The 27814-nt window shown below is 43.3% G+C and overlaps 1 protein-coding gene across 1 annotated transcript in view; it reads left to right on the top strand.

The window, feature by feature from the left end:
• The window catches only part of NTN1 (netrin 1), a 334581-nt gene that overhangs the window by 50328 nt on the left and 256439 nt on the right, over positions 1-27814 (top strand). Inside the window, exon 2 of the mRNA XM_030208106.1 lies at positions 19012-20082. Coding sequence (XP_030063966.1) covers positions 19065-20082 — 1018 coding nt within the window. The 5' untranslated portion in view covers positions 19012-19064. The remainder of the gene's footprint in view (positions 1-19011; positions 20083-27814) is intronic.

The raw sequence follows: 27814 nt of genomic DNA, 5'->3' as shown, positions 1-27814 counted from the left end.
CCAGACAAGTTATACCTAAAAATGCGGAATTTTTCCAAGTCCATTTAATAGCGGTCTATGGACTTGTCCTTTAGGAATCTATCTAACCCCTTTTTAAACTCCGTCAAGCTAACCGCCCGTACCACGTTCTCCGGCAACGAATTCCAGTGTCTAATTACACGTTGGGTGAAGAAAAATTTTCTCCGATTCGTTTTAAATTTACCACACTGTAGCTTCAACTCATGCCCTCTAGTCCTAGTATTTTTGGATAGCGTGAACAGTCGCTTCACATCCACCCGATCCATTCCACTCATTATTTTATACACTTCTATCATATCTCCCCTCAGCCGTCTCTTCTCCAAGCTGAAAAGCCCTAGCCTTCTCAGCCTCTCTTCATAGGAAAGTCGTCCCATCCCCACTATCATTTTCGTCGCCCTTCGCTGTACCTTTTCCAATTCTACTATATCTTTTTTGAGATACGGAGACCAGTACTGAACACAATACTCCAGGTGCGGTCGCACCATGGAGCGATACAACGGCATTATAACATCCGCACACCTGGACTCCATACCCTTCCTAATAACACCCAACATTCTATTCGCTTTCCTAGCCGCAGCAGCACACTGAGCAGAAGGTTTCAGCGTATCATCGACGACGACACCCAGATCCCTTTCTTGATCCGTAACTCCTAACGCGGAACCTTGCAAGACGTAGCTATAATTCGGGTTCCTCTTACCCACATGCATCACTTTGCACTTGTCAACATTGAACTTCATCTGCCACTTGCACGCCCATTCTCCCAGTCTCGCAAGGTCCTCCTGTAATCGTTCACATTCCTCCTGCGACTTGACGACCCTGAATAATTTTGTGTCATCGGCGAATTTAATTACCTCACTAGTTATTCCCATCTCTAGGTCATTTATAAATACATTAAAAAGCAACGGACCCAGCACAGACCCCTGCGGGACCCCACTAACTACCCTCCTCCACTGAGAATATTGGCCACGCAATCCTACTCTCTGCTTCCTATCTTTCAACCAGTTCTTAATCCATAATAATACCCTACCTCCGATTCCATGACTCTGCAATTTCTTCAGGAGTCTTTCGTGCGGCACTTTGTCAAACGCCTTCTGAAAATCCAGATATACAATATCAACCGGCTCCCCATTGTCCACATGTTTGCTTACCCCCTCAAAAAAATGCATTAGATTGGTGAGGCAAGACTTCCCTTCACTAAATCCGTGCTGACTTTGTCTCATCAGTCCATGTTTTTGTATATGCTCTGCAATTTTATTCTTAATAATAGCCTCCACCATCTTGCCCGGCACCGACGTCAGACTCACCGGTCTATAATTTCCCGGATCTCCTCTGGAACCCTTCTTAAAAATCGGAGTAACATTGGCTACCCTCCAGTCTTCCGGTACTACACTCGATTTTAGGGACAGATTGCATATTTCTAACAGTAGCTCCGCAAGTTCATTTTTTAGTTCTATTAATACTCTGGGATGAATACCATCAGGTCCCGGTGATTTACTACTCTTCAGCTTGCTGAACTGACCCATTACATCCTCCAAGGTTACAGAGAATCAGCAAGCTGCTGATAAAATACATGGGGGACTGTGAATGATCCAGTTTAGGTGTCACTCTTCTGGCCTATCCAACTTGTAACTAGTAGATGCGTTCTTTCAGTGGAGGCTCAATCCACCGACAATGTAAAGAAGAGTCCAGCACTCGCATGAATTTTTCCACTCTTTATTCATCAAAAATTCTCATAGTTAACAGACAGACCGACAAGGCCCTGTTTTGAAACGGCATCAGGGCTGTTGTCAAGCCTCCAATTTAGCTCAATGCCATTTTTTAATTTTTGCAGAAAAGATGGCATTGAGCTAAATTAGAGGCTTAATGACCGCCCCTGATGCAGTTTCGAAACAGGACCTTTTTGGTCGGTCTAACTATGAGAATTTTTGATTAAGTCAATGGAAAAATTCATGTGAGTGCTGGACTCTTCTGGCCTAGACATCCTGGGCTAGATTCCATATATGGCACTGAAAAACAGGGCTATTCTATAAGCTATGCTTAAAGTTAGGCGCAGTTTATAGACTAGGACTTCTGCCCGGAAATCATGCCTAACTCTAGGCACCTTCATTAGGTGTGCATCCCTGTTATTCCATAATAATGTGCATTCATTTTAGGAATTCCCCCATTCCACCCATGACCCTCCTATTTTCATGCCCCTTTTTTCAAATTTTAGGTGCATAAAGTTCAATTACATTTCATTAGTGTCAATAATTGTGTCACGGTCGTGCCCAGATTTCAGGCTCTCAGTCATCTTGCCCCCTGGTGGCCAGATCTGGTGGCTGCATTGGATTGTCTGTGTGCTGTTTCCCGTTCCAGACCAGCGCAGTCCAGTCCGGATCTTCCGGCCTGCCAGACTTGTTTGTCTTGTTTGAGCCTGCACAACACCTGTAGCTGCCTTGTGATTGCTGCAGCTGAATCTCAGTGACAGCTATACTATTCAATTTTACTCCACCATAATTGTATGTGCTATATAAGTGTTCCTCAGGTGCAGCCACCACAGATAGCTAATTTTGACTAATTGTTTGGGGGGGAGGGGAACGCCTCTACCAGCAAGAAGTGATGGCCACCCAAAAATTAATTGAGAAAAACCATGTGCTGTAGCCAAGCTCTGTGAAATGGCTCTACCCCAAACTAAAGGGATTTACTTTCTGAATCAGGCATTTGCATTGTCCACATATATGAATAGATTCTAAGTAGAACAGGTACTGCACGTTAATCTGAATTTTAACACATGACCAGCAATAAATACTGGGAATGCCCCTTTTGATGCATTGTCATAGACTTGCTGCACATTAAGGCCCCTCTTTACTAAGCCATGCTGTAGGTGTGGTAGCATTTTTAGCGTGCGCTAACGTTAGAGACACCCATATATTCCTATGGGTGTCTCTAGTGTTAGTGCATCGCACGCACTAAAAACACTAGTGCACCTTAATAAACAGGGCCTTGAAACTCAGTATTATAGCTCGTTAAGGGGCCCTTTCACTAAGCCGCATTAGGGCTACTGTGCAGGTAGTGCATGCCAAATCGACCCTACCACTGGGGTAGCTTGGGCACCCAGCAGTAGTTCTGAAGTCGATGAGCACAATTTCCTACGGTAGAAAATAATTTTCTATTTTCTTCTGCAGGGGGCATTCCTGTTGGCAATTGGCAGTGCAGCCACATTGCCATGCACTGCCTAATTATCACACAAGTAGCTCGTGAGTCATTACCACCTTCTAAATAGGTGGAGGTAAGGGCTCAGGCAGTCAATAGCTGTGTGCTATTTTAATGTTAGTGCATGGTCATTTACTGCCCCATTTTAAAAAAGGTCTTTTCTCTGCTGTGGTAAAAAATGGCCCATTGTGCACCAATTGGAGTGGAGGAGTGGCCTAGTGGCTAACACACCGGTCTTGCAATCCAGAGGTGGCCAGTTGAAATCCCACTGCTGCTCCTTGTGATCTTGGGCAAGTCACTTAATCCTCCATTGCCTCAGGTACAAACTTTGATTGTGAGCCATCCTGGGACAGAGAAATATCCAGAGTACCTGAATGTAACTCACCTTGAGCTACTACTGAAAAAGGTGTGAGCAAAATCTAAATCAATAAATAATAGTTTTAGATTCTGTTGCTACTATTTGAGATTCTACATGGAATGTTGCTAGTGAACGAGTAGCCTAGTGGTTAGTGCAGTGGAACATAGAATGTTGCTACTATTTGAGATTCTGGAATGTTGCTACTAGTGGAGATTCTGTTGCTACTATTTCAGATTCTACATGGAATGTTGCTACTAGTGGAGGAGTGGCCTAGTGGTTAGAGCACCAGTCTTGCAATCCAGAGGTGGCAAGTTGAAATCCCACCGCTGCTCCTTGTGATCTTGGGCAAGTCACTTAACCCTCCATTGCCTCAGGTACAAACTTAGATTGTGAGCCCTCCTGGGACAGAGAAATATCCAGAGTACCTGAATGTAACTCACCTTGAGCTACTACTGAAAACGGTGTGAGCAAAATCTAAATAAATAAATTTTACGCACCAAAACTAGTGCAGGCTACATTTTACTGCGGCTTAGTAAAAGGGCCCCTAAGCAACAAACAACACATTTTTGGTCTATCTATCCCCTATTGTGTCTGGTACAAACATAAACTAGGAAAATCAGTCAAACCCCAAAAGTACTATTTAATATTCCTGCCTTTCTCATTGTCGTATGATTTTGATTCAATATTGTATGTTTGCCCTTTATTTCTAAACCTTTTTCTTTATTTGAATTTGACTGAAATAAATCTGTGTGTGTGTGTGTGTGTGTGTGGGGGGGGGGGGGTTGGGGTGACAGGGGATAATACTGAAACCTTGCAGACAATAAATATAGGTGCTGGTCTTCCCTGTACTTCATTTATCTTCCTTAGCATTAGTGAAGATAAATGACTTAATTGTAATGTATTTTCATTGTACAATATCACCATGGCAGGATGACCCATATCTCAGTGTTTTCTAAACAATGTGATGTACATTCAGGTACACTAGGGGGCCCTTATACTAAGCTGTGTAAGTGTCTATGCGTGCCCAACACACGCCAGAATGGAGTTACTGCCCAGCTACTGCATGGCTCTTGCGGTAATTTCATTTTTGGTGTGCATCCGATACGCATGTTCGAAAAATAATTTTTATTTTCGGACATACACCAAGTGGCATTTAACGTGCGTAGGTCATTACCGTCCGGTTACCGTGCGAGACTTTACCACTAGGTCAGTGGCTGGCGGTAAGGTCTCGGACCCAAAATGGACGTGCGGCAATTTTCATTTTGCTGCACGTCCATTTTCAGCAAAAATGTTTTTTTTAAAAAAGCATTTTTTTACAGGTGCGCTGAAAAATGACTCTGCGCACGCCCAAAACACATGTCTACACTACTGCAGGCCATTTTTTTGGTGCACCTTTGCAAAAGGGCCCCTTGGTATTTTACTGTCCTTGTACCTGAGAGAATGGAGGGTTAAGTGATTTGCTCAAGGTCAGAAAGAGTAACAGAGGAATCTGAGCCTTGGCTTCCCTGGTTCTCAGCCCTCTGCTCTAACCCTTGTTCGTGAAAATTTCAGTCCATTTTTAGATGGCCTTTTTCTGATTTTCCAGCACTGTTTTGTTCACTTTAGAAATTGTGTATAAAATGTGATTAAGGTACAAGAAAATAAATGTGCCTAAATCAACTTTGCAGGCATTAATTGGGAGGTTTTATGTATGCAGAATCAATTTGGTGTGCATTCTTTCTGTGCCCATCCCTAGCGTTTCTTTTTTCTACATGTTTCCAAATGGCTGGAATTTTAATGAAGGAAAATGTCATTCTTCAGGAGATGTAAATCAGCATCAAAGAGCAGGCTTGACTGGCGTATGCAGGCAATATCTCTCTTTCTCTAGTTTTCATTTTTTTCCCTTACATTTTTTGAATAGGCTAAAAATGCCAAATTATTTGTATCAGTTCATTGTGAAGCTGGAAAGGAGCACTGAGGTAATTCATAGTGTTTGGACAAGACCAACATTGTCCCGTCCATAAACAAACCTCCAGAGAGGTCAGCCTGGTTCATCCCATTGCTGTAGAGAGCAAGAAGTATCTTAGATGATGTGAAAATCAAACCCTTTCATGGCGAGAAATAAAAACAAGCAAGCAAGCACACATCAACAAGACCTGGCATTCACACATTCTGCTCCCAGCCATTCACAGGCTATCGTTTTACCAAGACAAAGTTGTCTGTTAGGCTTTGTCCAGGCCGTATTTAAATAATTAAATGGCTTTCAGGATGGAAATCGGCACAGAACACAGGTCAAATCACTTGGTTTCCCATCTGATTCAGTTTGAATATTAAATGGCAGCAGAGTGACATGGTAAAAGTTCTGTGAGTGGCACAGTCCGGTTCATTATACGGTCTGCTGTGGGAGTGGATTTTACTTGGGATGTCTTGGGAAATTCAGAAGTAGTTTTTGAAAGAAATTCAAGAAAGTCCCCCCCTCACCCCACCCCAACAGAACGTTAGAAAAAGTCTCCTTCTTATCCAAAACACAGAAAACTCTTCCTTAAAAGGGAGAAAAGTTACTTTGTTACTCTGCTGATTTTTTTTTTTCCAAACTAGTCTACAGATGAAACCTGATTTTGTTTCTCATAAGACGATACCAGTTATGCCGAATTGATTGTGTGCCAATAAATTAATTGAACCTGCTTCGGATTTTCTTGGACGATGTGATGTTTGGGCCTGCTGTTGTTTCTAAAGAGGATAATTATTGGGTTTGTTAGATGGCGTTTATTACTTTACAGATTGTTGATTAAAGTATTTTTCATATCCTACAGAAGTTTTCCTCCGGCTATATATTTGAACGATTCTCTAACTGCAACTTAATTTTACTGCAAGAGTTCTACCTGTTTAGACTGAATTATTTTAAAGTGTATTAAAAAAAAACTGACGCAGACTCAGTTTTCATGGCAATGGAGGTATTTAAATATGATAGAAATGTCCTTACCTTTTAAAATAAATGCGCTTATCTTGTTACACTTGTTCAATGCCTGTTCCAATAATGGACAAGTGTCTGTTAGATAATTATATTATTAACTAGTTAAACTGAGGCCAGCTGCTCGTCCTTCTGCTCCACCTTATTCCCATTCCCTTCCTGAAAATATCTGAAATAAAAAATGAATTCATAGTGCTTTGAGGTAAACAAAATCCGAGTTTATTCGTTTACGTTTAATGTAGGAAAATTGAACTTTCTATAAACTCGCCAAAAGAGGTCGCTGTCTATAGCGTAATTTAAAACATCTTTGGTATTTTAATACATTGCTCTATTCAAATCTTAGCTACGAAATATACCACTTATCCCCTCGCTTCTTCAATGACAACTGATACAATTGCCTTATCAGATTAAGATTCTTTCAGTTATTTACCACTCTGAACTTCCAGACTTTTTCCAACCTGTAATACTTAAAAAAAAAAAAAAATCTTTTTTTCTTGAATCTTTTTAATCTTATCCCTAGCCCGCTGGTCTAGGCGACCTCTGTTGTAAAGCAAAACGTTAGATTTTGATTTGTATCCGTCTGTTTACATAGTCCCAGGAGTAGGGACTGCCCATATGTGTCTATCATCAAACCATGATGATAACATGAAAGCCGAACACACTGCGTGCAAAACAGATTTTATTGTGCTTCTATGCTGAAATGTGCACATTTTATCCTAAAACAAAAGCCAAGTGTCCAAGTGGACAGTTTGTTTTGTATTGCAAACCTCAAATTCAAAAAAATAAATAAGGCACAAGGAAAAGCAACCAAGTGGACCCCTGTTTTCCAATAGTGCAAAAGTTGGATTTCAAAGACGACTAGGGAACTGCAATTGCAGCAAAGTCTAGCCAATTTTAATATTCAAATACAAAATGCACAGCAATACGAACCTTATTAGGTTACAGTTACAAGCTAGAACTTTGCGCTGGAAACCGAGATCTAACCCTTGATAGTGCTGACTTGAAAATGGATGATTTTTACATCCAGAGTTAGCAAAGCTGCCAAAGTTTCCATATGGGCAGGTGTCCAGACCACAATACCGCTATCACAATTTAGTGGTAATATGCATCCTTGCTGGGTGGAAGAGATCAAAGAAATGCATAGGCATGGAAACTTAATCTTGTTCTCTGAATTTAATCTATGTTGTCAAGCTTTTGAGCTGGACAATATTCTAGAACTGTTTGAAATAAATGCAGGCAAAATTACCAGAAACTGTGATCAAATACTATTCATGGTTCTGGACCACAATTTAGCAATGAAGGAGAAACAACCTGGACCAAACCAGGGAGCCCGTTCAGTTTGCTAAGAAATAAACGAGTTTAAATTGACTTTGAACGCTTCAGTTTTACAGCAATGCAAACTTTTGCTAAGGTTCTATGTGTGTGACAAGATTAACTTGTCCTGGTATCGAGAGTTGCAGAGTGGGCGTTTTGATGTGCCCTTTTGCGCAATAAAGAATCAGAAGAGGACATGGAATTATTTCCCCCTCTGCTCTTTTGTAACTGGAGGTTTTAATTTTTATGTATTAAGATTTATCATATAGGTTTCATCGAACAAACTTTTCAGTGGGAGTGTCCCGTTTTGTAGGTCCTCAGCGTGGTCCAATAAGGGATCTTCTCCCAACTCCACCCTTCAACTAATAATTTTTAAATTGAACCTTAAGGAAAAAAAAACGAGTCCACGAAGCACAAATACTTTGTATTTATCAACTTGATGTGTCAGTGCTATCTTAAGGGGCAGCAGTTTAAGCACGACCTGGTTACACAGATTAAGTTAGTGACTGTGAGAATGACAAAGGAAGCGAGTTCAACATTTTAAAACATCGTCTTTTCCTTGCCAAATACATAGAAATGAAATTGGGAACAAAAGCATCTTAATGATATATTATGCGGTTAAGAAATAGTAAATGGTACCCGCAAAACTCCTAGTTGACATATGCATAAATATTTAGAAGGGAAGCGCCAGGAACAAGCTCGGGATTAATAGATGCTAGTGAAAGTTATTCAGCGTTTCAGATTCTGTGGTTTTAAATGGATTCAATAGCAGACAGCACTAATTAACTTTAAACCAGGGAATTAACTGAAATTAAACTTGAAATTTGGCTTCCATATAGTCGTTAGCAAATAACTTGATTTCCTTGTCATTTTCCTACCCTCAGATTACACAGAATCGTACAATACTGGACTATATTTAACCACTCCCATTAGTTTAAAGATCATACCGAATTCTTTTTCCGTGTTCCTTTTCAAGAGGTTAAAAAAAAAAAAAAAAGAACACCATCACCACTAATCCTTTTAAAAGGAAAATGGTTTCCCATCGTCTGATCCCCTTCCCCATAAATATTGTCTAAGTAAAAATTGTTTACCTGAATCAAGGCCAAAATGTACTAAAGTTTTCCCATTTTGTGTCGGGGGGGGGGGGGGGGGAGGAAGAATGCCTAGTACATGTGGCCTCCCATCCCTTAAGGACTGTGCAAAACGGGGGCAAACTGGCAATGCAAAGTATGTTTTAAACTCATTTTCTGTGTGACGCGGGCGCATAGGCGGAATTTTGTTATAGCAAGTGAACGTCTGGCTTCAGCCGCACAAAAATAATTTGCATCTTCTTATTCGTGCTTTGCAATCAAATTCTGCGCCTCCATTTTTTTTTACAGGGCACAAATCTGGGGGCTCCTGGCCCGTCGGTTATTAGGAAGACCGCTGTAAGTCTTACTTTTCGTGCTCATGCTGTTCTCTCAAAAAGAAGCAGCACAAAACTTTCTTTGGAATTTCCAGTCGCTGCTTTAGAAAGCTGATGAAATGCGGCGCGGCCTGTAAACATTTCCTCCTGGACGCCCTCCTTTTAATTTGGGGAGTGCTCATTAACAAGGAAAGTGTATAATAGCAACAAATGGGTACATGAAACACTTGCTGAAGTAATCGTTGCTGTAAGAGGGTCCTGTGTTCATGAAGGGACTCCTTTCATGCTCTCTGCAAAATCGCTCACCCTCCTTGCAAGATTTGGCTATTTAAGGGAGGAACAACTGCCCCCTTTGGGATATTAGATTTTTTTTTTTTGGGGGGGGAGGGGTGCAATTAAAATTGTTTGTATCATTGCACGGTATCTTAGATTAGGTGAACAGAAGGAAACAAAGGGTTAAAAAAAAACACCACGAGGACACATGTACTTTGAGTGATTATTTTTTTTTTAATACGTCTTGAGTTTAACATGCCTTTTAATTAGGATCCTCAGTCTTGACCCTGGCCTATCCCGGGGAGATGGAGTTGTTTAAAAAAAAAAAAACTGGAGGGAGGATTTAGAAGCTGTTTCACGCTAAAAGTTAACAAATCCATCGAGCAGCAGGCTGTCAAGGGAAAGTGGGTAGGGAGGGGGCAGAGGGAAGGGTTTGTTGAATCCCAGCAGCCCTGCAGGGAGAGCGGTTGCAATGCCAAAGACATCCCGCTGGGCTAGCAGGACCGGGGGCAGATTAATCAGGCACTAATTCAATTTACAACAGCCACTTTATTCAGCCCAGTGCAAAGGAATTCAAGGGGGAGGGGGGCCCAGACATTTCCATAGCTCCCATTCCCAAATCGGTGGCTACCAGGATCCGATTGTCTCATTGCTGGCTTTTTTCTTTGCCTGTTATTTTTTTTTTTTTTTTTTTAATAAAGGGACACAGACTTCTGAGTGCCAGATCTGTTGCTATCGAGTGACAAATGTATAGGCATCCTTTTTGAAAGAAGGGCACCTTAGTTGGAAAAATAAAACTGCCCTTTTAAACAAGGGAATCAGCTCACTGCCGTCAATGTGCCTTTAGATAGAACTGAAAGGGGGAGGGGAGAAGAAGGTGTTTTAAATTTGAAGGGACACCACGGTTTTTTTTTTGTGTGTCCCATGAGGCAGGGATATTTTTTTTTGTGTACCTATCTCATTTCAAAGGCTCAGATTCAGGTCCATTGACAAATGGGCAGAGCGCTTGTTAAAAAGTGAGGCTGCCTTGACGGGTTATAAATCAAACCTTTCAAGTGGGTGCCTGTACACAAGCAACTCCATTTTATTCCTATATATTAGAAATGTGTTTTTAAAAGTGCTTTCCAGAAGTGTAGCCTCCCACCCCGCAATCTACGGCAAAATAATGCCAATTAGGTACTAGGAGGGAGTAAGTAGTATCTTTGCAGATTTATGTGCTTCAAGAAAGCACCAAGGGCCTTCAAAAAAAGGGAATCAGAACCTTTAATCATATATAGTAGATGATGGCAGAAAAAGACCTGCACGGTCCATCCAGTCTGCCCAACAAGATAAACTCATATGCGTTACTTTTTGTGTATACCTTACCTTGATTTGTACCTGTCCTTTTCAGGGCACAGACCGTATAAGTCTGCCCAGCACTATCCCCGCCTCCCAACCACCAGCCCCTCCTCCCACCACCGGCTCTGGCACAGACCGTATAAGTCTGCCCAGCACTATCCCCGCCTCCCAACCACCAGCCCCTCCTCCCACCACCGGCTCTGGCACAGACCGTATAAGTCTGCCCAGCACTATCCCCACCTCCCACCACCATATATGTTGATGAAACAATTCTAAAATGGACCCGACACGGTCCGTGTTTCGGCGCACAGCGCCTGCATCAGTGGTCTACATTAAACATAAAAACATAAAATATATTAAACATATGTACACACATGTGTAATACAAATACGTTAGGAACCATAAACATTGGAATATTTGTATAACATATAAAACAAATGATATTCACAACATATACAATATGAACCCTTAAAATTGAAACGTGTGAATCTGCAAAGGTAAGTCATTACATGCAAACACTGAAATTCACAAAGGTTAAGACATTACCTACTGTCCAGTTCAATTTCACAGACTGTCAGAGTTGCATATTTCATGAGAGGGGAGGGAAGGGGCTGGGGGTGATGTGTTTGCCGGAAGAAATATTGGTTGTGTTTAGTTTCTAATGAAAAAAAATCTGCATAATTCCTTAGTCTTTGCAAGTTCTGGTAGCCGTATTTGGTCCTGGAATCTTAGCAGGTGTGATACCAACGCTGACTATAAAGTGTAATAATGCCTGAGCAGTTGTGATCACAGAAGGGGAGATTACTTTTGCTATAAATATTCCCTTGTTGTTCTTATTGTGGCTTTTAATCAGATCTCTTTTATGAAGACAGGAAATTCATTTTCAAATACTTCTGCCTCCTAGAACATCAAACAATGGTTTCCATCCGACAGTGGGGTGTTGGGTTTGTTGTTTGTTTGTTTTGTTGGAGACAATCTGCATGTAATTAACAGATGAAAATACAATTATAAACCATGCTGCAATTTTCTTATGGGCTAATACCCAAAACCTACTGCTGGTACTAGTGCAAAAGATGAACACAAATTGCATTTAAAAGACAAGCCCGAGAACCTGTCTAGATGGGCCCGATTAAATGAGGGCTGGGCCTGTTCGAGCAGGTACAGGCTGAGGCGAATGGCAGTAGGGGGGGGGGGGGGGGGGCAGGATCATTAGGACCGGCAGGCTTTTTGGGCAGGTTAAATGTAAATGGCTTATCTGTGAGCCTGCCGGGTAGGGGGGAATTGGGTGGGTAGAGGTGGGACATAGATGTGCCTTGTTATGTTGCCCCGTCTGAGAATCAGGGCGTTCATGCTTCTTGGATGCGGCTTTCCTAGCTTCCTGCCCAGTTTTTTTTTGGGGGGGGGGGCTGCATAGGTGGGTGAGACTGTGGTGTAGTCTCGTCTTTTCAGGTGGCGAATGTTGGGGCTCTCACAGCGGCGGAAAACCCAAGCTACAGGAGCAATGGCTAAAGTGGGATGAGCCAAGTCATTCTAAGATGGGTCAGGTGACCCTGATTAACCCAATGTTCCTATAATAAAATCCCATATGGGAACGTTGGGCACTACTGGGTTAAAGGTGTGGATGTCCGCACAAGCTGGGACTCTTGCTGCCAGGGTGGAGCCAGAAAAGGAAGATTGGCAGCGACCACCGGAAGTGGATTTGCTGCTTTACTGATATGTTGATCAGCAGCTGTGGGGGGTGGGGGAGGTTATGGATGTTGCTACCATTTTGTCAACTGTAGTTTGGGGGGGGGGGGGTATGTTATTCCCCGATGGGATATGTTTCAAAGTTGTTAATAAATTAAGCTGTGGCCTACTGTTATCCCAAGTCAGTTTGTATGTGAGTTTTAGTGATTAATTAGGTCTTGGAAATGGGTGGGGCAGATGGGAAAGGGGGATTAGTATGTGCCCTGGTGAACAGGTCCCAGATCCAAGTGTTAATGTAGGCAAAGAGATCTAAATGAAGTCATCAGCTATTCACTCCCAATGGTCAGAGAAACAGCGCTCAAAAAACCCTGTCCTAATGCTAGAAACCTACCGCCAGCTGTGAGGTGCATTGAGGGGTTAGAAGAGAGGATTTCTTCACGCTTTTCCTTTTAAAATCTATCAAAACAACAACGAGGTCATCTCCCTGTCAATATGGCTAATATCTAGGAAATGTATGCTGGGGGCTTCTCGAGGCCTTTCCTCTGAAAAGTACTCTGACTATTTGAGCGATTCAAGTCAGATTTTCCTTTTAAAATCTGCCAGTTTTTATTTTATTTGGCAGAGGAGAAATGCCCCTGCAAGCCTCTGAGCGCAGTGGTCCAGTGATGAGGAGTCCAAGCAAAAGGGGAAGGGACTGGGACTTAATATACCACCTTTCTATGGTTACAGTCAAAACAATTTACATATTACATACAGGTATTTATTTTGTAAATGGGGCATTGACTAGGATCAGAAGGAGCTGCAGTGGGAAATGAACCCAGTTCCTCAGGTTCTCAGGCTGCTGCCCTAACCACTAGGCTACTCCTCCACGCCAATTAACCAAAACTGGAAGCACATGTTGGCACCTGTTTTCTGTGCTTAAATATAAGCTTTTCCAGTGAAAAAAATTTGAAAAGCTTATATTTAAGGAACAGGACAGCCCTGCTGTGGGCCTGCATTTCAGGGTTTGATTGGACATGCACCCAAGAGCTTTGCTTACTGCAAAACTCTTGTGCGCATGCCAGGGGTGTAGCCAGACTTCAGAGGGAGGGGGGTCCAGAGCCCGAGGTGAGGGGGCACATTTTAGCCCCTCCCCCCCGGTGCCACCGACCCTCTCGACCCTCCCCTCCCGCTGCCAACCCACCGTCACCTACCTTTTACTGGCGGGGGACCCCAATCCCCGAGGTCCTCTTCTTCCTTCGTTCTGTTTCTGTGAGTCTGACGTCCTGCACGTTGTACATGCAGGACGTTAGAAACAGAAGGAAGCCTTTTGCGAGAAGAAGAGGACCTCGGCTGGCGGGGGTTGGGGTCCTCCGCCAGCAAAGGATGGCAACGGCAGGTTGGCAGCATGAGGGGGGGGGGTCGGGCGGGTCATCGGCAGGGGGTCCAGGGCCAAATGTACGGGGGTCCAGGCCCCCCATGGCCCCACGTACTTACGCCACTGGCGCATGTACCAGGCACATTCCTCTCCCTTGCACAACGCGCATATAATTTGCATACTGTTAACACTGAGCATTGGGGAGTTATTTTTGTGCACTGGTTCTGCGGTATTTTCTGGCACTGTTCCCTATCCATTAGTTTGAAAGTTTGCAAACCTTTTACACTGAACACATTTCTTGTTTTACTTTGGCCATGGGCAGCATGTTGTCTTAATGTACAGCTCTTCAACTTTTCAAAATGATTAGGGGTGCTAAACCCAATGGAAATTACCCCTCTGCGGGCATAATTAAGGAGTTTGCTCAATACTTTCACTATCCGACCAGCAATCGCTCTTCTTATTTTCAGGTCCAGTGAAGAATAACTTAAATACGTGGAGGGGCATAATAGAACGAAAACGTCTATCTCCATAGGCGTTTATCTTCGAGAACGGGTCCGTGAAGGGGTGGACTGAACCGTATTTTCGAAAAAAATAGACGTCCATGTTTTATTCGACAATTTGTGAGCTGGGCGTTTTTGTTTTTCAGCGATAATGGAAAATGAAAGCGCCCAGCTCAAAAACGAATAAATCCAAGGCATTTGTTCATGGGAGGGGCCAGGATTCGTAGTGCACTGTCCCCCCTCACATGCCAGCACACCAACCGGGCACCCTAGGGGGCACTTTTACAAAAAAAAAAAAAAAAAAGGTAAAAGAGCTCCCAGGTGCATAGCACCCTTCCCTTGTGTGGTGAGCCCCACAAATCCCCCTCAAAACCCACTGCCCACAAGTCTACACCATTACTATAGCCCTAAGGGGTGAAGGGGGCACCTACATGTGGGTACAGTGGGTTTGGGGGGTTGGACGACTAATAAGCATTAAGCAGCACAATTGTAACAGGTAGGGGAGGGTTGGGCCTGGGTCCACCTGCCTGAAGTCCACTGCACCCCCTAACAACTGCTCCAGGGACCTGCATACTGCTGCCAGGGAGGTGGGTATGACATTTGAGGGTGAAAATAAAAAGTTGTGAAACATCATTTTTTTTGTGGTGGGAGGGGGTTAGTGACCACTGGGGGAGTCAGGGGAGGTCATCCCCGATTCCCTCTGGTGGTAATCTGGTCATTTAGGGCACTTTTTGGGGCCTTATTCGTGAAAAAACAGGGTCCAGGAAAAGTGCCCTAAATTCTAGCTACAAATGCATACATTTTTTCCATTATCGGCGAAAGGCGCCCATCTCTGTTTGGGTGATAACCATGACCCAGTCCCACCTTCACCACGCCTCCGACACACCCCCGTCAACTTTGTACGCTTCCGCAATGGAGTGCAGTTGAAAACGTCCAAGTTCGGCTTTCGATTATACCGCGTTATTCGTTTTTGTGAGATAAACGTCCATCTCCCGATTTAGGTCGGAACTTGGGCGTTTTTCTCGTTTGATTATAAGCAGGATAGTAACATAGTAGATGATGGCAGAAAAAGACCTGCACGGTCCATCCAGTCTGCCCAACAAGATAAACTCATATGTGCTACTTTTCGTGTATACCTTACCTTGATTTGTATCTGTCATTTTCAGGGCACAGACCGTAGAAGTCTGCACAGCACTAGCCCCGCCTCCCACCACCGGTTCCGCTGGTGGATGTTGTTATTGCATAGATCGTAAAGTTTGGCGTGTATATTTAGGATTTGTTTAATTAGCTATCACTGCAGCTTGAACTATTGGAAAAAATAAGACTCTTTTAAGGGCAAGTGAAGCACTCGAAACCCTAAACACAAATAGCAAAAGAATGCAGCCTAAATATTTTGTGCGTGCTTCACCAGAAAGCACATCTACAAATGTCAAATGATCTGCAAATAACCTGTTTTTTTTTTAAAGCATGTTTTGTATATTTCTGGTGTGATCAGGTTATGCACTAAATGGAGGCCTCTGATCATGCCTTTTCCTGAAAAAGAGCCCGCAGGCCAGAAAGGGAATAAATTCATACAGCTTCCTTTGAAATGGAACTGTACCATAAAGGTACATGTCCCTTTACCTGCTAAGAGAGGCTCTTTCCGTTTGTTCATACAGTAAGTTATTATATGCCGTCTGTATCCATGCGGTTTCATTTCCCTCTGGAGTGCTCAGATCTGGATGTATCTGTGAGGAAATGTCTATGCTTCATCCACCATGTGGTTTACAGAAATTAATACAGCGTGTGGGAAGAATCCACTACACACCATCAGTTAACATATGACACTTTAAATTCTACCACAATATTCCTTAAAAAAAAAAAAAACCAAACCAAAAACAAGACAATGTTTGTACTGTTAAATTTAGTGTGTGGATAAAATACAGTTATTCCCCCCCCCCCCCCCCCCCCCCACACACACACACACAAACTCCAGCCTCAGTTTATTTTAGAAGCTATGAACCCAAAATACTTTTACTTTTCATTCCATAGAACAGGATAGATAACACATGCTTTATAGTGAGGCATATAATTCAGTATACAAAACGCGTTTTGTATACTGAATTATATGCCTCACTATAAAGCATGTTATCTATCCCTTCACGGCTGGGCGGACTTTATTCTAGAGATGTTCTAGCTATTAGCCATATGCCCTCAGATTCTATATATCGCACAGAGATTTCCATGTGGAAATCGAAGTGTATTTCAGAACAATGCGCATAACTTAATTAGTTAACAAGCTAATCAGCGCTGATAATTGGATGTTAACAAGCAATTAGCACTAATTGGCATTCATTAGAATTAACACGCACTACCCGCTAAGCGCATTCTGCAAAGCGGTGTATGTACATTCTAATGCATGCTGCTGAAAAGGAGGCGTGGCTATGGGCATGGAATGGGCGGGTCATGGGCATTCCAGAAAACCATGTGCAAAGTTATAGAATACACCGGTATGCCTGCTTGGTGTGACTGGCCACGCCTAGCGTTAGGCACTGTGTATTCTATATATCACACTGAAATTTAGGCTTATTCTATAAAGTATGCCAAATTAAGACGTCCTTTATAGAATGCATATATAGGTGAATTTCATTTTGGCGCTGAATTTTTTGGCCTGATATATAGAGAGGATCTAGTCCTAGGTGTTTTTGTTTACAAAAGTGAGCAGAAACGCAGTTCACACCGGGCACCACTGGCCTAAAGGGAAAACATTTAAAGCAAAAGGATCAAACTACTTATAAGACACTGGGGGGGGGGGGGGGGGGGGGGCTGGAAGTATGTTTTTGACCACGTTGCTTGCTTCAGGAGTCCAATCCACTACATATTTAACCAGACAACAAATTAAAAATATGTTACATAATTTAATATTCAATATGGCCCGTGACGAGTCCCATCGCACAAGTGTTGGACCATTTGGAATAGAAGTGACTGTTTTAAGGAACTTGTCACTTTGACGTCTCTTTTTGTACCTCACATTTTGTTTGGACCTTTTTCTCCTCTTCTACCTTTGTTTGTCAAACTACAGATGAGAACACGGAGTTAAGATCCGTATCTGTTTGGGCTAGACTTAGCTTTACCTAAAGTACCTGAGGTTCTTTACGGATTCGGAAGTCTGCTGCAGCTGTCAGTCCTTCCCCCAGGCTTTATTGTGTCTTATTTCATGAATATTTCCTCGCCCCCCTGCAGCAAAGTAATTAAATTCCTCTAATCACAACCGCAGGTTTACGGGTCTTTACCCACAAGTCAGATTTCAGGGGAATGCGCCGCTTTGTTTCCAACGAGCCCGTTGTTATTATTATTATTGACACTGTAAAGAGCAGATTGCAAATCTTTTACTCCTTGTTAAGAGGTATTTTTCAGTGCCCCCTCTCTCCCCCCCCCCCCCCCCGAAACCGCAGCCTTTCAGTCGACCGCGTTATCCGTGGCAGCTAAGCGCTATTCTTTTCCTTAGAAGCCATAGGCAACACGGGGAACTGCCTATCCCAAATTAATTCCGATTTAAGAACGCGGACCACAAATGTACAAAACTGTGCGCTATTTCCCGATTCCCCAGCCCGCAAACACCGCCGCAAATGTACTTCCAGCCACTCCTATCGCTCTCACTTTCAGCTCCTTCCCTTTCCCACGTCTTTCAGTTTTGTTTATTTGTTCTTCGCGGTTTATTTTAAACCAGCTTTGTAAAATAAACTCCCTTCTGCGGTAGAAATGAATCCGCTGCTGCTGCTCCGCCCCCTTCCCCCCCCCCCCCACCCCGGTGAATCCGATGCCTGCCTGTTATTTATTTATTTATTTATTTTTTGTTGGTTGATTCAACTACCAGTGGATGTCGTTCTGCTCCTTCTTTGGACGGTGTCACTCCCTCCAGATGACCTCAAGCTAGGCAGAAAGCTGGGAACGTCATTCACGTTTCTATCCCGAGACAGAAAGGGAGGTGGAACCCCATCCCCCCACCCTCCCCGCCACCAGATCTGCTGGGGATGTAAATGTACAGTATCAAGGCAGCTTCTGCCCATTTTAGCATCAACATTTTTCCTATCTCTGGCTTCCCTCCACAGGTCAACAGAAAGTTTTTTATTTTTAAGTTTTCATTTTTTATCTTTGCTTTTTTGCACGAGAAAGGTAGCGTTTTACGTGTTTATCTTCTGTGAAATTTTTTTCTTCGGTGTCAAAAAAATCAATAAACCCCAGATTTGCAAGTGAATGGACACGTTTTACACGGTGAAAGCTGTAAATGCAGAAAACGGCTCCGGGGAGTTTTTACAAAACATAGCAATTATTTTTGTAAGACTACTTCAAGCAGATTTAAAAATTCTTCAGAAACACCTTAGCTCAAGTTTCCTATTTGTTGTGTATTTAGCCGATCCCCCCCCCCCCCCCGCCAAAATCTCTGTATTTAGCGGTAAGTTTGTCACTTGTTGCTGCCGTGGAGTTCATAAAGTGAATCTCAATAACGTTTCAATTGATTGTTGTTTTATTTTAGGTCCCTGATTTGCTTAATCCTCAAATTTGGGGCTGGTTAATTATTTGAAATGAACTTTTTTTTTTTTTTTTTTAACAACACCGTCTTCTGTATTTCTTTGCCAGGATAACCAGGTGGACACATCGGTGACCAAGACCAGGAGAATCTGGACTCCATAATGTGCTTGAAATTTTGGGAGGTTCTGCTAATTCTAACCGCACTGTCCTCGGTGGCGAAAGAGGTTCGAGGGGGTTATGGCATGAGCATGTTTGCGCTCCAGACGGCCCAGCCAGACCCTTGCTACGATGAAAACGGGAATCCCCGGCGGTGCATCCCTGATTTTGTGAATTCCGCCTTCGGGAAGGAAGTGAAAGTGTCCAGCACCTGCGGTAAGGCGCCCTCCAGATACTGCGTGGTAACAGAAAAGGGCGAGGAGCGATACCGCAACTGTCACATCTGCAACGCATCCGACACCAAGAAAGGCCACCCCCCGTCTTTCCTGACGGACCTGAATAACCCCCACAATTTAACCTGCTGGCAGTCGGAAAACTACATCCAGTACCCGCAGAATGTCACCCTCACGCTGTCTCTGGGGAAGAAATTCGAGGTGACCTACGTCAGCCTGCAGTTCTGCTCCCCGAGACCCGAATCCATGGCCATCTTCAAATCCATGGACTATGGCAAATCTTGGGTGCCTTTCCAGTTCTACTCCACCCAGTGCCGAAAGATGTACAATAAGCCCAGCAAAGCGGTCATCACCAAACAGAACGAGCAGGAGGCCATCTGTACGGATTCCCACACGGACATGCACCCGCTGTCCGGCGGTCTGATCGCATTCAGCACCTTGGATGGCAGGCCCACAGCGCACGATTTCGACAACTCCCCTGTGCTGCAAGACTGGGTCACGGCCACCGACATCAAGGTGGTTTTCAGTCGCCTCCACACCTTTGGCGACGAGAACGAGGACGATTCCGAGCTGGCCCGGGACTCCTATTTCTATGCGGTCTCCGACTTGCAGGTGGGAGGTCGCTGCAAGTGCAATGGCCATGCCTCGAGGTGTGTGAGAGACAGGGACGACAACCTGGTGTGTGACTGCAAGCACAACGCCGCAGGACCCGAGTGCGACCGCTGCAAACCTTTCCATTATGACAGACCGTGGCAGAGGGCGACTGCCAGGGAGGCGAATGAGTGTGTGGGTAAGTGAAGCGGATTTGCATGGAATCGTTGCAGCACTCAAACGGGAATGTTAAGCTGGTGGGGAAAAGACTTACTCAATCTCTGCACTTTACTAATTCTATCTGACATCCTGGAATGTTAATGTCATAGCAAAACTATGTAAGCCACATTGAGCCTGCAAATAGGTGGGAAAATGTGGGATACAAATGCAATAAATAATAATAATAACAACAACATATGCCTATACTGGGTGGTGGTGGTTAATTTTTGCAGAATTGTTGCTTGCACGTGAGATAATAGCAGGTCTTTTCTCCCCAAATACTTTGCGGGAATCTCTTTGTAAGCGGTATCATAATATGTAATTATGAGACAAGAGTTCCAGAGATTTTTTTTTTCCTTTTCTCAGCCTGCGCCCTGTCGTGTAAATGCGGTAGGACCTTACCTTTTCGGTAAGATAGAAAGAGATGCTTTTCTGTTTAGCATCATTTCATTTTTTTTTAGCAGTATAGTCTACAGGGTATATTATTTGTGCTTATTTCGATTGCGGTGCAGCATGTGTAATATTTGAAGAGTATTTCTTGAGGCAGGCAGTGGGCCACCCATGTGAAGCGTTGCCTAGGAAGAGATGTAGGGATCCTGTACACGGGAAGAGAGGAGTCGGGCATGCATATGGATGATAAAAGAATATCCCTCGGGTTCTGGAAGGCAGCACGAATTTCCTTCAGTTTGAGAATTCAGATTGGGCAGGGGGGTGGTATTAATTCCAGGAAAAGCTATCAAATGAAAGGAGACAGAAGTCATGGTTTAGGTGGATTGGCTATTCCTGGTTTAATAGAGGCAGCCGGGACACCCTGACCCAACCCCAAAGTACCCCAATCACATTTTAATAAAGGCACACAAAACACTGGATTTTAGGATGGTAACCACTTGGCCAGGGCTTTGTTAAATACACAGAGGATTTACATCCCAGATCAAAATCATCAGGGTACCCAAGCCAACATCAGATTGTCTAAAGCACCAGCAGCTGCTTCCCAGTCTGTCCCTAACCTGCAAGGCTGTACAGCACCCCTCTGCCCACCGGATGCCCCACTGCACAGCAAGGGATCCAACCCAGGCACAGCTATCCCTGTTTTGCCACACACCCACTTTAGAAAAATCAGTGCTACTTCAGTGTCCCAGGCTCTGGTACTCCCACCAAGCTCCCTGCTTTGACATTAACATTTGACAAAGGGTAAAGACTTTGGGGGTGGGGGAGAGGGTTCTCAGCAGGGGCTTTAAGCCCCTGCCCCAAGCCCTTTCCAGCAGATTGCTCAGGTTGTGGTGGGAAAGGTTTCCCTGCTCCACCCTTTGCAGCCCAAATAGCAGCCTGCTGGCCAGGGTGTGCCCAATGCCATGTTACTGGCACCCCTGGGCATGTCGCCTCAGTATTTTTCCGGGCTTAATGGGGAATCAGCATGGATTTAGGAAAAGGAGGTCATGATTTACTAATCCATTAAAAAAAAATCTTGGAAGGTATAAATAAGCTTGTGCATACAGGTGAGCTGAGCATTTTCAGAAGGCATTTGACAAAATGTTTCATGAGAGACAATAAAATGTGGGATAGGAAATGATTGTTAACTGAAAGATTTTTTTTTTTAACCCCAGCCAGACTAAATGGTCAGTTTGCCCAATAGAAAACATAGTAACGTGGTAACATAGTAGATGACGGCAGAAAAAGACCTGCATGGTCCATCCAGTCTGCCCAACAAGATAAACTCATATGTGTATACCTTACCTTGATTTGTACCTGCCTTTTTCAGGGCACAGACCGTACAAGTCTGCCCTGAAGGTGAATTACTGAAGTGCCCCAGTGATCTGTTGAAAATGATGTTTCAACTTATTCTTAAGGATTGGAAAAAGAGCAATCTGTGAAGTGATCACATTTGTAGATGATACAAAAAAATATATTCAGGTAGTTAAAACACAAGCACACTGTCGGGAGCTACAGAAAGACCTCATTGGACTGGAGAACTGGACATATAAGTGGACAAATGTATTGATTGACATATATGGGGAAAATAAACCCTAAGATATATGTACAGAATGCTGAGTTCCATATTATGAGTTACCACCCAGCAGCTGAAAGCAAATAAGTGTTAGGAATTATTCAGAAACAATAGAGAATAAAACTGAGAATATCATAATATATTTGAATAGGTCTATGGTGCAACATTACCTTGAGTACTGTGTGTAGTTCTGATCACCTCATCTCAAAAAGGATGTAGCAGAACTAGAAAAAGGTTTAGAGGAGGGCAGCAAAAGTGGTAAAGGGGATGGAATGACTCATAGGCAGGGCAATGGGATGGGCCACAGGGGCCATGACCTCACCAATATTTTGCCTAACACAGCATCAGCAACTAGACAGCTTGAGGGTGAGGCTGGAAAATGGTTCGATTGGCTCCTCCAATCAAACCAAAAAGATGTCCTGCTGCCCCTGGAATGAATCTAATATATGAGAAAAGGCTGAAGAGGTTAGGGCTGTTCAGCCTTAAGAAAAGACAAGACAGAGCATTTCTGAAATCATGAGTGGAGCGGAGCAGATTAATAGGGAATGGTTATTTGTTATGTCCGATAAATTTCATGGAGGTTGCTTAATGCTGAGGAGAATCTAAAGAAGTTTAAGATTCTTTTTAAAACATATTATTTTAAATTAGCTTCTGGTATGCAGGTAGACGATCTTGGTAAGGTCTACTAGATTTTCTGAGAAATAATGGGAATTAGCATGGCTTACTGTTTGTCTCTTTTTTTTCATCATTTGTTTTGATTAGAGGTATGTTTGATCTTGTATGAATGATTAGGTCTTTTCTATCATTAATTAGAGCTCTTTGAATTTATTAATATTTTTATGGATCTGTTAATAGCTTGGCTGTATATATATATATTTTTAAAATAAACATACTAACACGGAGCAGATTTAAAACAAATTGAGTGAAAAAATACTTTCTCCAGATAAAGCTATGCACTTTAGTGCTGGGTTTAATGATGTTTTGGAAAGGTCCATATCAAAATTGGCCAGATATTGTGGAAAACTATTGTGTTGAGTTTAGAAAGCAGCAAAGAATAGATCTAGTTTTGGGGATCTGATGGATATTTCCCAGTGACCTAGATCGGTCACTGTAAGAGATGGGGTGCTATGCTCAATGGACCTGACTTAGCATGGCATATCTTATGCTGAGAGTTTCTGTTCTTAGGAGTTTATCAAATGTGAAAATAAGTAGTTATTTGCCAGCTGATTAGGGTTCTTTGAGGATAAAGTGGGGTTCTTTTTGTATCTTTGTTTTTGCAGCAGGTGCTATGGATGGGTACTCATTTCTGATAGAGTCAAATGCATACATTTTGTGCATCTCAGACAGTCAGCACAGAAAAGGTGCAAATAGGGTAGATGATCCAAGACAGACCAGCAGATGGGTGAGAGAGCAGCACCTATTCTGTTTCCTTTAGGGTTGGTCTATTGGTGTCTATTGGCTAAAACCTAAAATCAGAAACTTTAGTGATATCCATATTCCTCTCTGGTTCGCTTTCCTATTTTCCTGTTTTTCATTTTCATAGCCCATATTTTTTCTGTCTCAGGTTCTATCCTTATCTGGAGATGGGAAGGCGGTAGAACGAGAGGATATGAAATGAGACTGAAGGGGGGCAGACTCAGGAAAGATGTCAGGAAGTATTTCTTCACAGAGAGAGTGGTGAACGCTTGGAATGCCCTCCCGCGGGAGGTGGTGGAGATGAAAACGGTAACGGAATTCAAACATGCGTGGGATAGGCATAAAGGAATCCTGTGCAGAAGGAATGGATCCACAGAAGCTTAGCTGAAATTGGGTGGCGGGGGGAAGAGGGGTTGGTGGTTGAGAGGCTAGGATAGGGGAGGGCAGACTTATACGGGGTCTGTGCCAGAGCCGGTGATGGGAGGCGGGACTGGTGGTTGGGAGGTGGGAAATACTGCTGGACAGACTTATACGGTCTGTGCCCTGGAAAAGACAGGTACAAATCAAGGTAAGGTATACACATATGAGTTTATCTTGGGCAGACTAGATGGACCGTGCAGGTCTTTTTCTGCCGTCATCTACTATGTTACTATGTTACTATGTTATCCACTTCTCCCCCCCCCCACCCCCCCATGCTGCTATAGATGGTACCGCTGCTGTGGAAACCGCCTTCCTTTCAAATCTACCTCTTCAAAACTATCTGAATAAATATTACCAAAACTCTACAACTGAACAGAAAAATTACCACTACCTTTTCCACTTCAAATCTATCTCTTCAAAAACTGTATGAATAACCACATGAATTATAGATGCCCTCTCCACATTGCACAACAATATTGTAACGCCACCAAAATGTAAATGGTCCACTTTGAATCAAAACTTGTTTTGGATAATAATGGGATACAAGAATGCATACATACAGAAATAAATGAAAAGACTTGATGCGGTTCAGAGAAAAGTGACAAAAATAAAATGATATGGGGTTTGCAATGAAAGACTTACGAGAAGAGATTTGAGGACCTGAATATGTATACCCTAGAGGAAAGGAGGGATAAGGGTGGTATGATACAGACATTTACATACTCGAAAGGTATTAAAACCTTTTCTAGAGAAGGGTAAACAGTAGAACTAGAAGACATAAATTGAGATTACAGTGGGGTCAACTTAGAAGTAATGTTAGGAAGTACTTTTTCACAGAAAGGGTGGTGGATTCCTGGAATGCCCTCCTGCAGGAGGCGATGGAGACAAAAAACAGTAATGGAATTCAAGGATGCATGGGATAAGCACAAAGAATTCCTAAATGGAAAGAGAATAAAATCAAAACAACTTAACTGTGCTTAAGTGGCAAATTCAGTAGTTGGGAAGTAAGGTTAGTGCCAGGCAGACTTCTACAGTCTGTGTCCCAATTATGGGCCCAGAGGAAATTTGGGGGGGCCCCACGTAGCTACGCAACTGGCACCAGCAATAACCTGGCAGTAGCTGGGCAGTAATTACCGCCTTCACAATGGGAGCTAAGGCTGCTTTTTACCACAGCTTAGTAAAAGGACCCCTTAATTTTTTGTGAAACTCCACATAAGCACCGCCATACTGGGAAAAGACCAAGGGTCCATCAAGCCCAGTATCCTGTCTCTGACAGCGACCCATCCAGGCTTCAAGAACCCGCAACCCCCCCCCCCCCCCCCCCCACCAAAATAATTTTTTAACAATGTTGAATGAATGGACATTTCCTTCAGGAATCTGTCCAAACCCCCCTTAAACTCCGTAAGGCCAGCTGCTGCCACTACATTCTCTGGCAACGAGTTCCAGAGTCCAACTACACGCTGAGTAAAGAAAAACTTTCTCCTGTTTGTTTTAAATCTACCATATTCTAGCTTCATCTTGTGTCCCCTGGTTCTATTATTGTTTGAAAGTGTAAACAAATGATTCACATCTGTCCGCTCTATTATTTTATTTATTTATTTATTTGTTTGTTTGTTTGTTTGTTGCATTTGTATCCCACATTTTCCCACCCATTTGCAGGCTCAATGTGGCTTACAATGTTCTGTCATGGCATTCGCCATTTCAGAATAAAAGTTACATTATGCTCATATTAGCCCTCTCCTCAAGTCACTTCTCTGGCTTCCTATCCGTTTCCACATACAGTTCAAACTCCTCTTATTGACCTATAAGTGCATTCACTCTGCAGCTCCTCAGTACCTCTCCACTCTCATCTCTCCGTACATTCCTCCCCGGGAACTCTGTTCACTGGGTAAATCTCTCTTACCTGCACCCTTCTCCTCCACCGCTAACTCCAGACTCCATTCCTTTTATCTTGCTGCACCATATGCCTGGAATAGACTTCCTGAGCCGGTACGTCAAGCTCCATCTCTGGCCGTCTTCAAATCTAAGCTAAAAGCCCACCTTTTTGATGCTGCTTTTAACTCCTAATCGTTATTCACTTGTTCATAACTCTTATGTTATCATCCTCACTTATCTTGTAGACTTCTATCATATCACCCCTGAGTCGCCTTTTCTCCAAGCTGAAGAGCCCTAACCTTCTTAGCCTTTCCTCGTAGGGAAATCGTTCCATCCCTTTTATCATTTTCGTCTCCCTTCTCTGCACCTTCTCCACCAGTTTGTTGTGGTCCTGCTTTTGTGTTTCATTTCTTTAACAATGAAGAATTGATGCCGAAATTTGTAAAATTAACAGCAAGAATTTCTGTCACCGCAGAAGTTGTCCAAGTGCAGTTCTCAAAGGCCAAAATCCCATCCGATTTTCAAGGATCTCATCAATGAATATGCATGAGATATATTTACACGCACTGCCTGCTTGCATTTAAGTATATATCATGCATATTTTAATAGAGAGATCTTGCAAACCAGACCGGTTTGTGGACCTTGAGGACTGTGGTTTGACAGCTCTGTTGTAAATGCATTCACAAGCCTTGAGAGAAAACGGAACACATGATGAAAATGCCTAAGAAGACCTGGCTGGCTGACAGCAGATAAAAATCTTTATGGGAGTTTTTCTGTAGCATGGAGTGTTTTTTACAAGGAAGGTTTTATGAGATGTTCTAAAACTTGGCAGTGGGGGCTAACTAGTGTAGACAGTTCTGGGAGCTACATTCTAGCAAGGTTTTACCAGAGCTCTGAGCACCTTCTGCTGCATAAACTTGCTCTGCATTTATTTCAGACTAATTCCAGTGGTTTTATTTATTTAGATTTTGCTCACACCTTTTACAGTAGTAGCTCAAGGGGAGTTACATTCAGGTACACTGGATATTTTTCTGTCCCAGGAGGGCTCATAATCTAAGTTTGTACCTGAGGCAATGGAGGGTTAAGTGACTTGCCCAAGGTCACAAGGAGCAGTGGTGGGATTTGAACTGGCCACCTCTGGATTGCAAGACTGGTGCTCTAACCACTAGGCCACTCCTCCACTACAATATCAGCACAGATGAGCTTTCCACCAAAACCAATCAAATAAAGTGAGTTTCCCCTATTGCACAAAGTTGCAAAAGTTGATTGTCCATACTTGTTCCTGTAGCATCATGGAAATTCTGACCTTGGCAGGGTCATCTCAAGGGGATATGGTGCCCCGAATCAACTTTTGTTTTATGGCTTATCTCAGGACCAGTCTCATAGTCGTGCAGATCTCAGGGCTTGTATCACAAGACTGGTCTCACGCTGGAAGGAGTCTGGCATAGTATTTTAAATGTCATTGTTTACTCAGAAGCAAATGTGGGGGTGCTGGATGCCATTAGTGATGAACTAGTGACCGCATTTGCAAGTGTGCCATGCTCAGAGGCAATCAACGCGGGAAGTAACACATGCACTAAAGAACAGCGCAAATGACATTCAAATTATTTGCAGAAGAGGGAATTTCACATGCACAAAGAACAGCGCAACTAGTAAGGGTACCCTTACCAGTGCAGAACCTATGCCATGGTGGCATTAGAAGGTGCCTGCACAGGCACATCTCCCTGCCATGTACCACTCCTCCTTCTCAGCAGTTGCGAACTTCAACGAATGCAGGAGACACAAAGAAACAAAAAAAATCCCACAGAAAGAAAATGCTAAAGCTTTCGAAGAGCTGTCACTTTAACATCAGGCACTGGCAGCTTTAAGAGGTAAAGTGCAGTTTGGGTGAGCGAAGCACTGAGACGGGAGGCCTTGTAGGGCCAATCTGCTGCCAGGAGTGGGGGAGATTGCCGGTACAACTGCTAAATGTTTAGTGGGGTCTCTAAAAAGTTGC

The sequence above is a fragment of the Microcaecilia unicolor genome, chromosome 6 (assembly GCF_901765095.1).
Source record: "Microcaecilia unicolor chromosome 6, aMicUni1.1, whole genome shotgun sequence".
NCBI classification, from domain to species: Eukaryota; Metazoa; Chordata; class Amphibia; order Gymnophiona; family Siphonopidae; genus Microcaecilia; species Microcaecilia unicolor.
The sequence above is the reverse complement of the archived record's forward strand: the minus strand, read 5'-3'. Positions and strand labels throughout refer to the sequence as shown.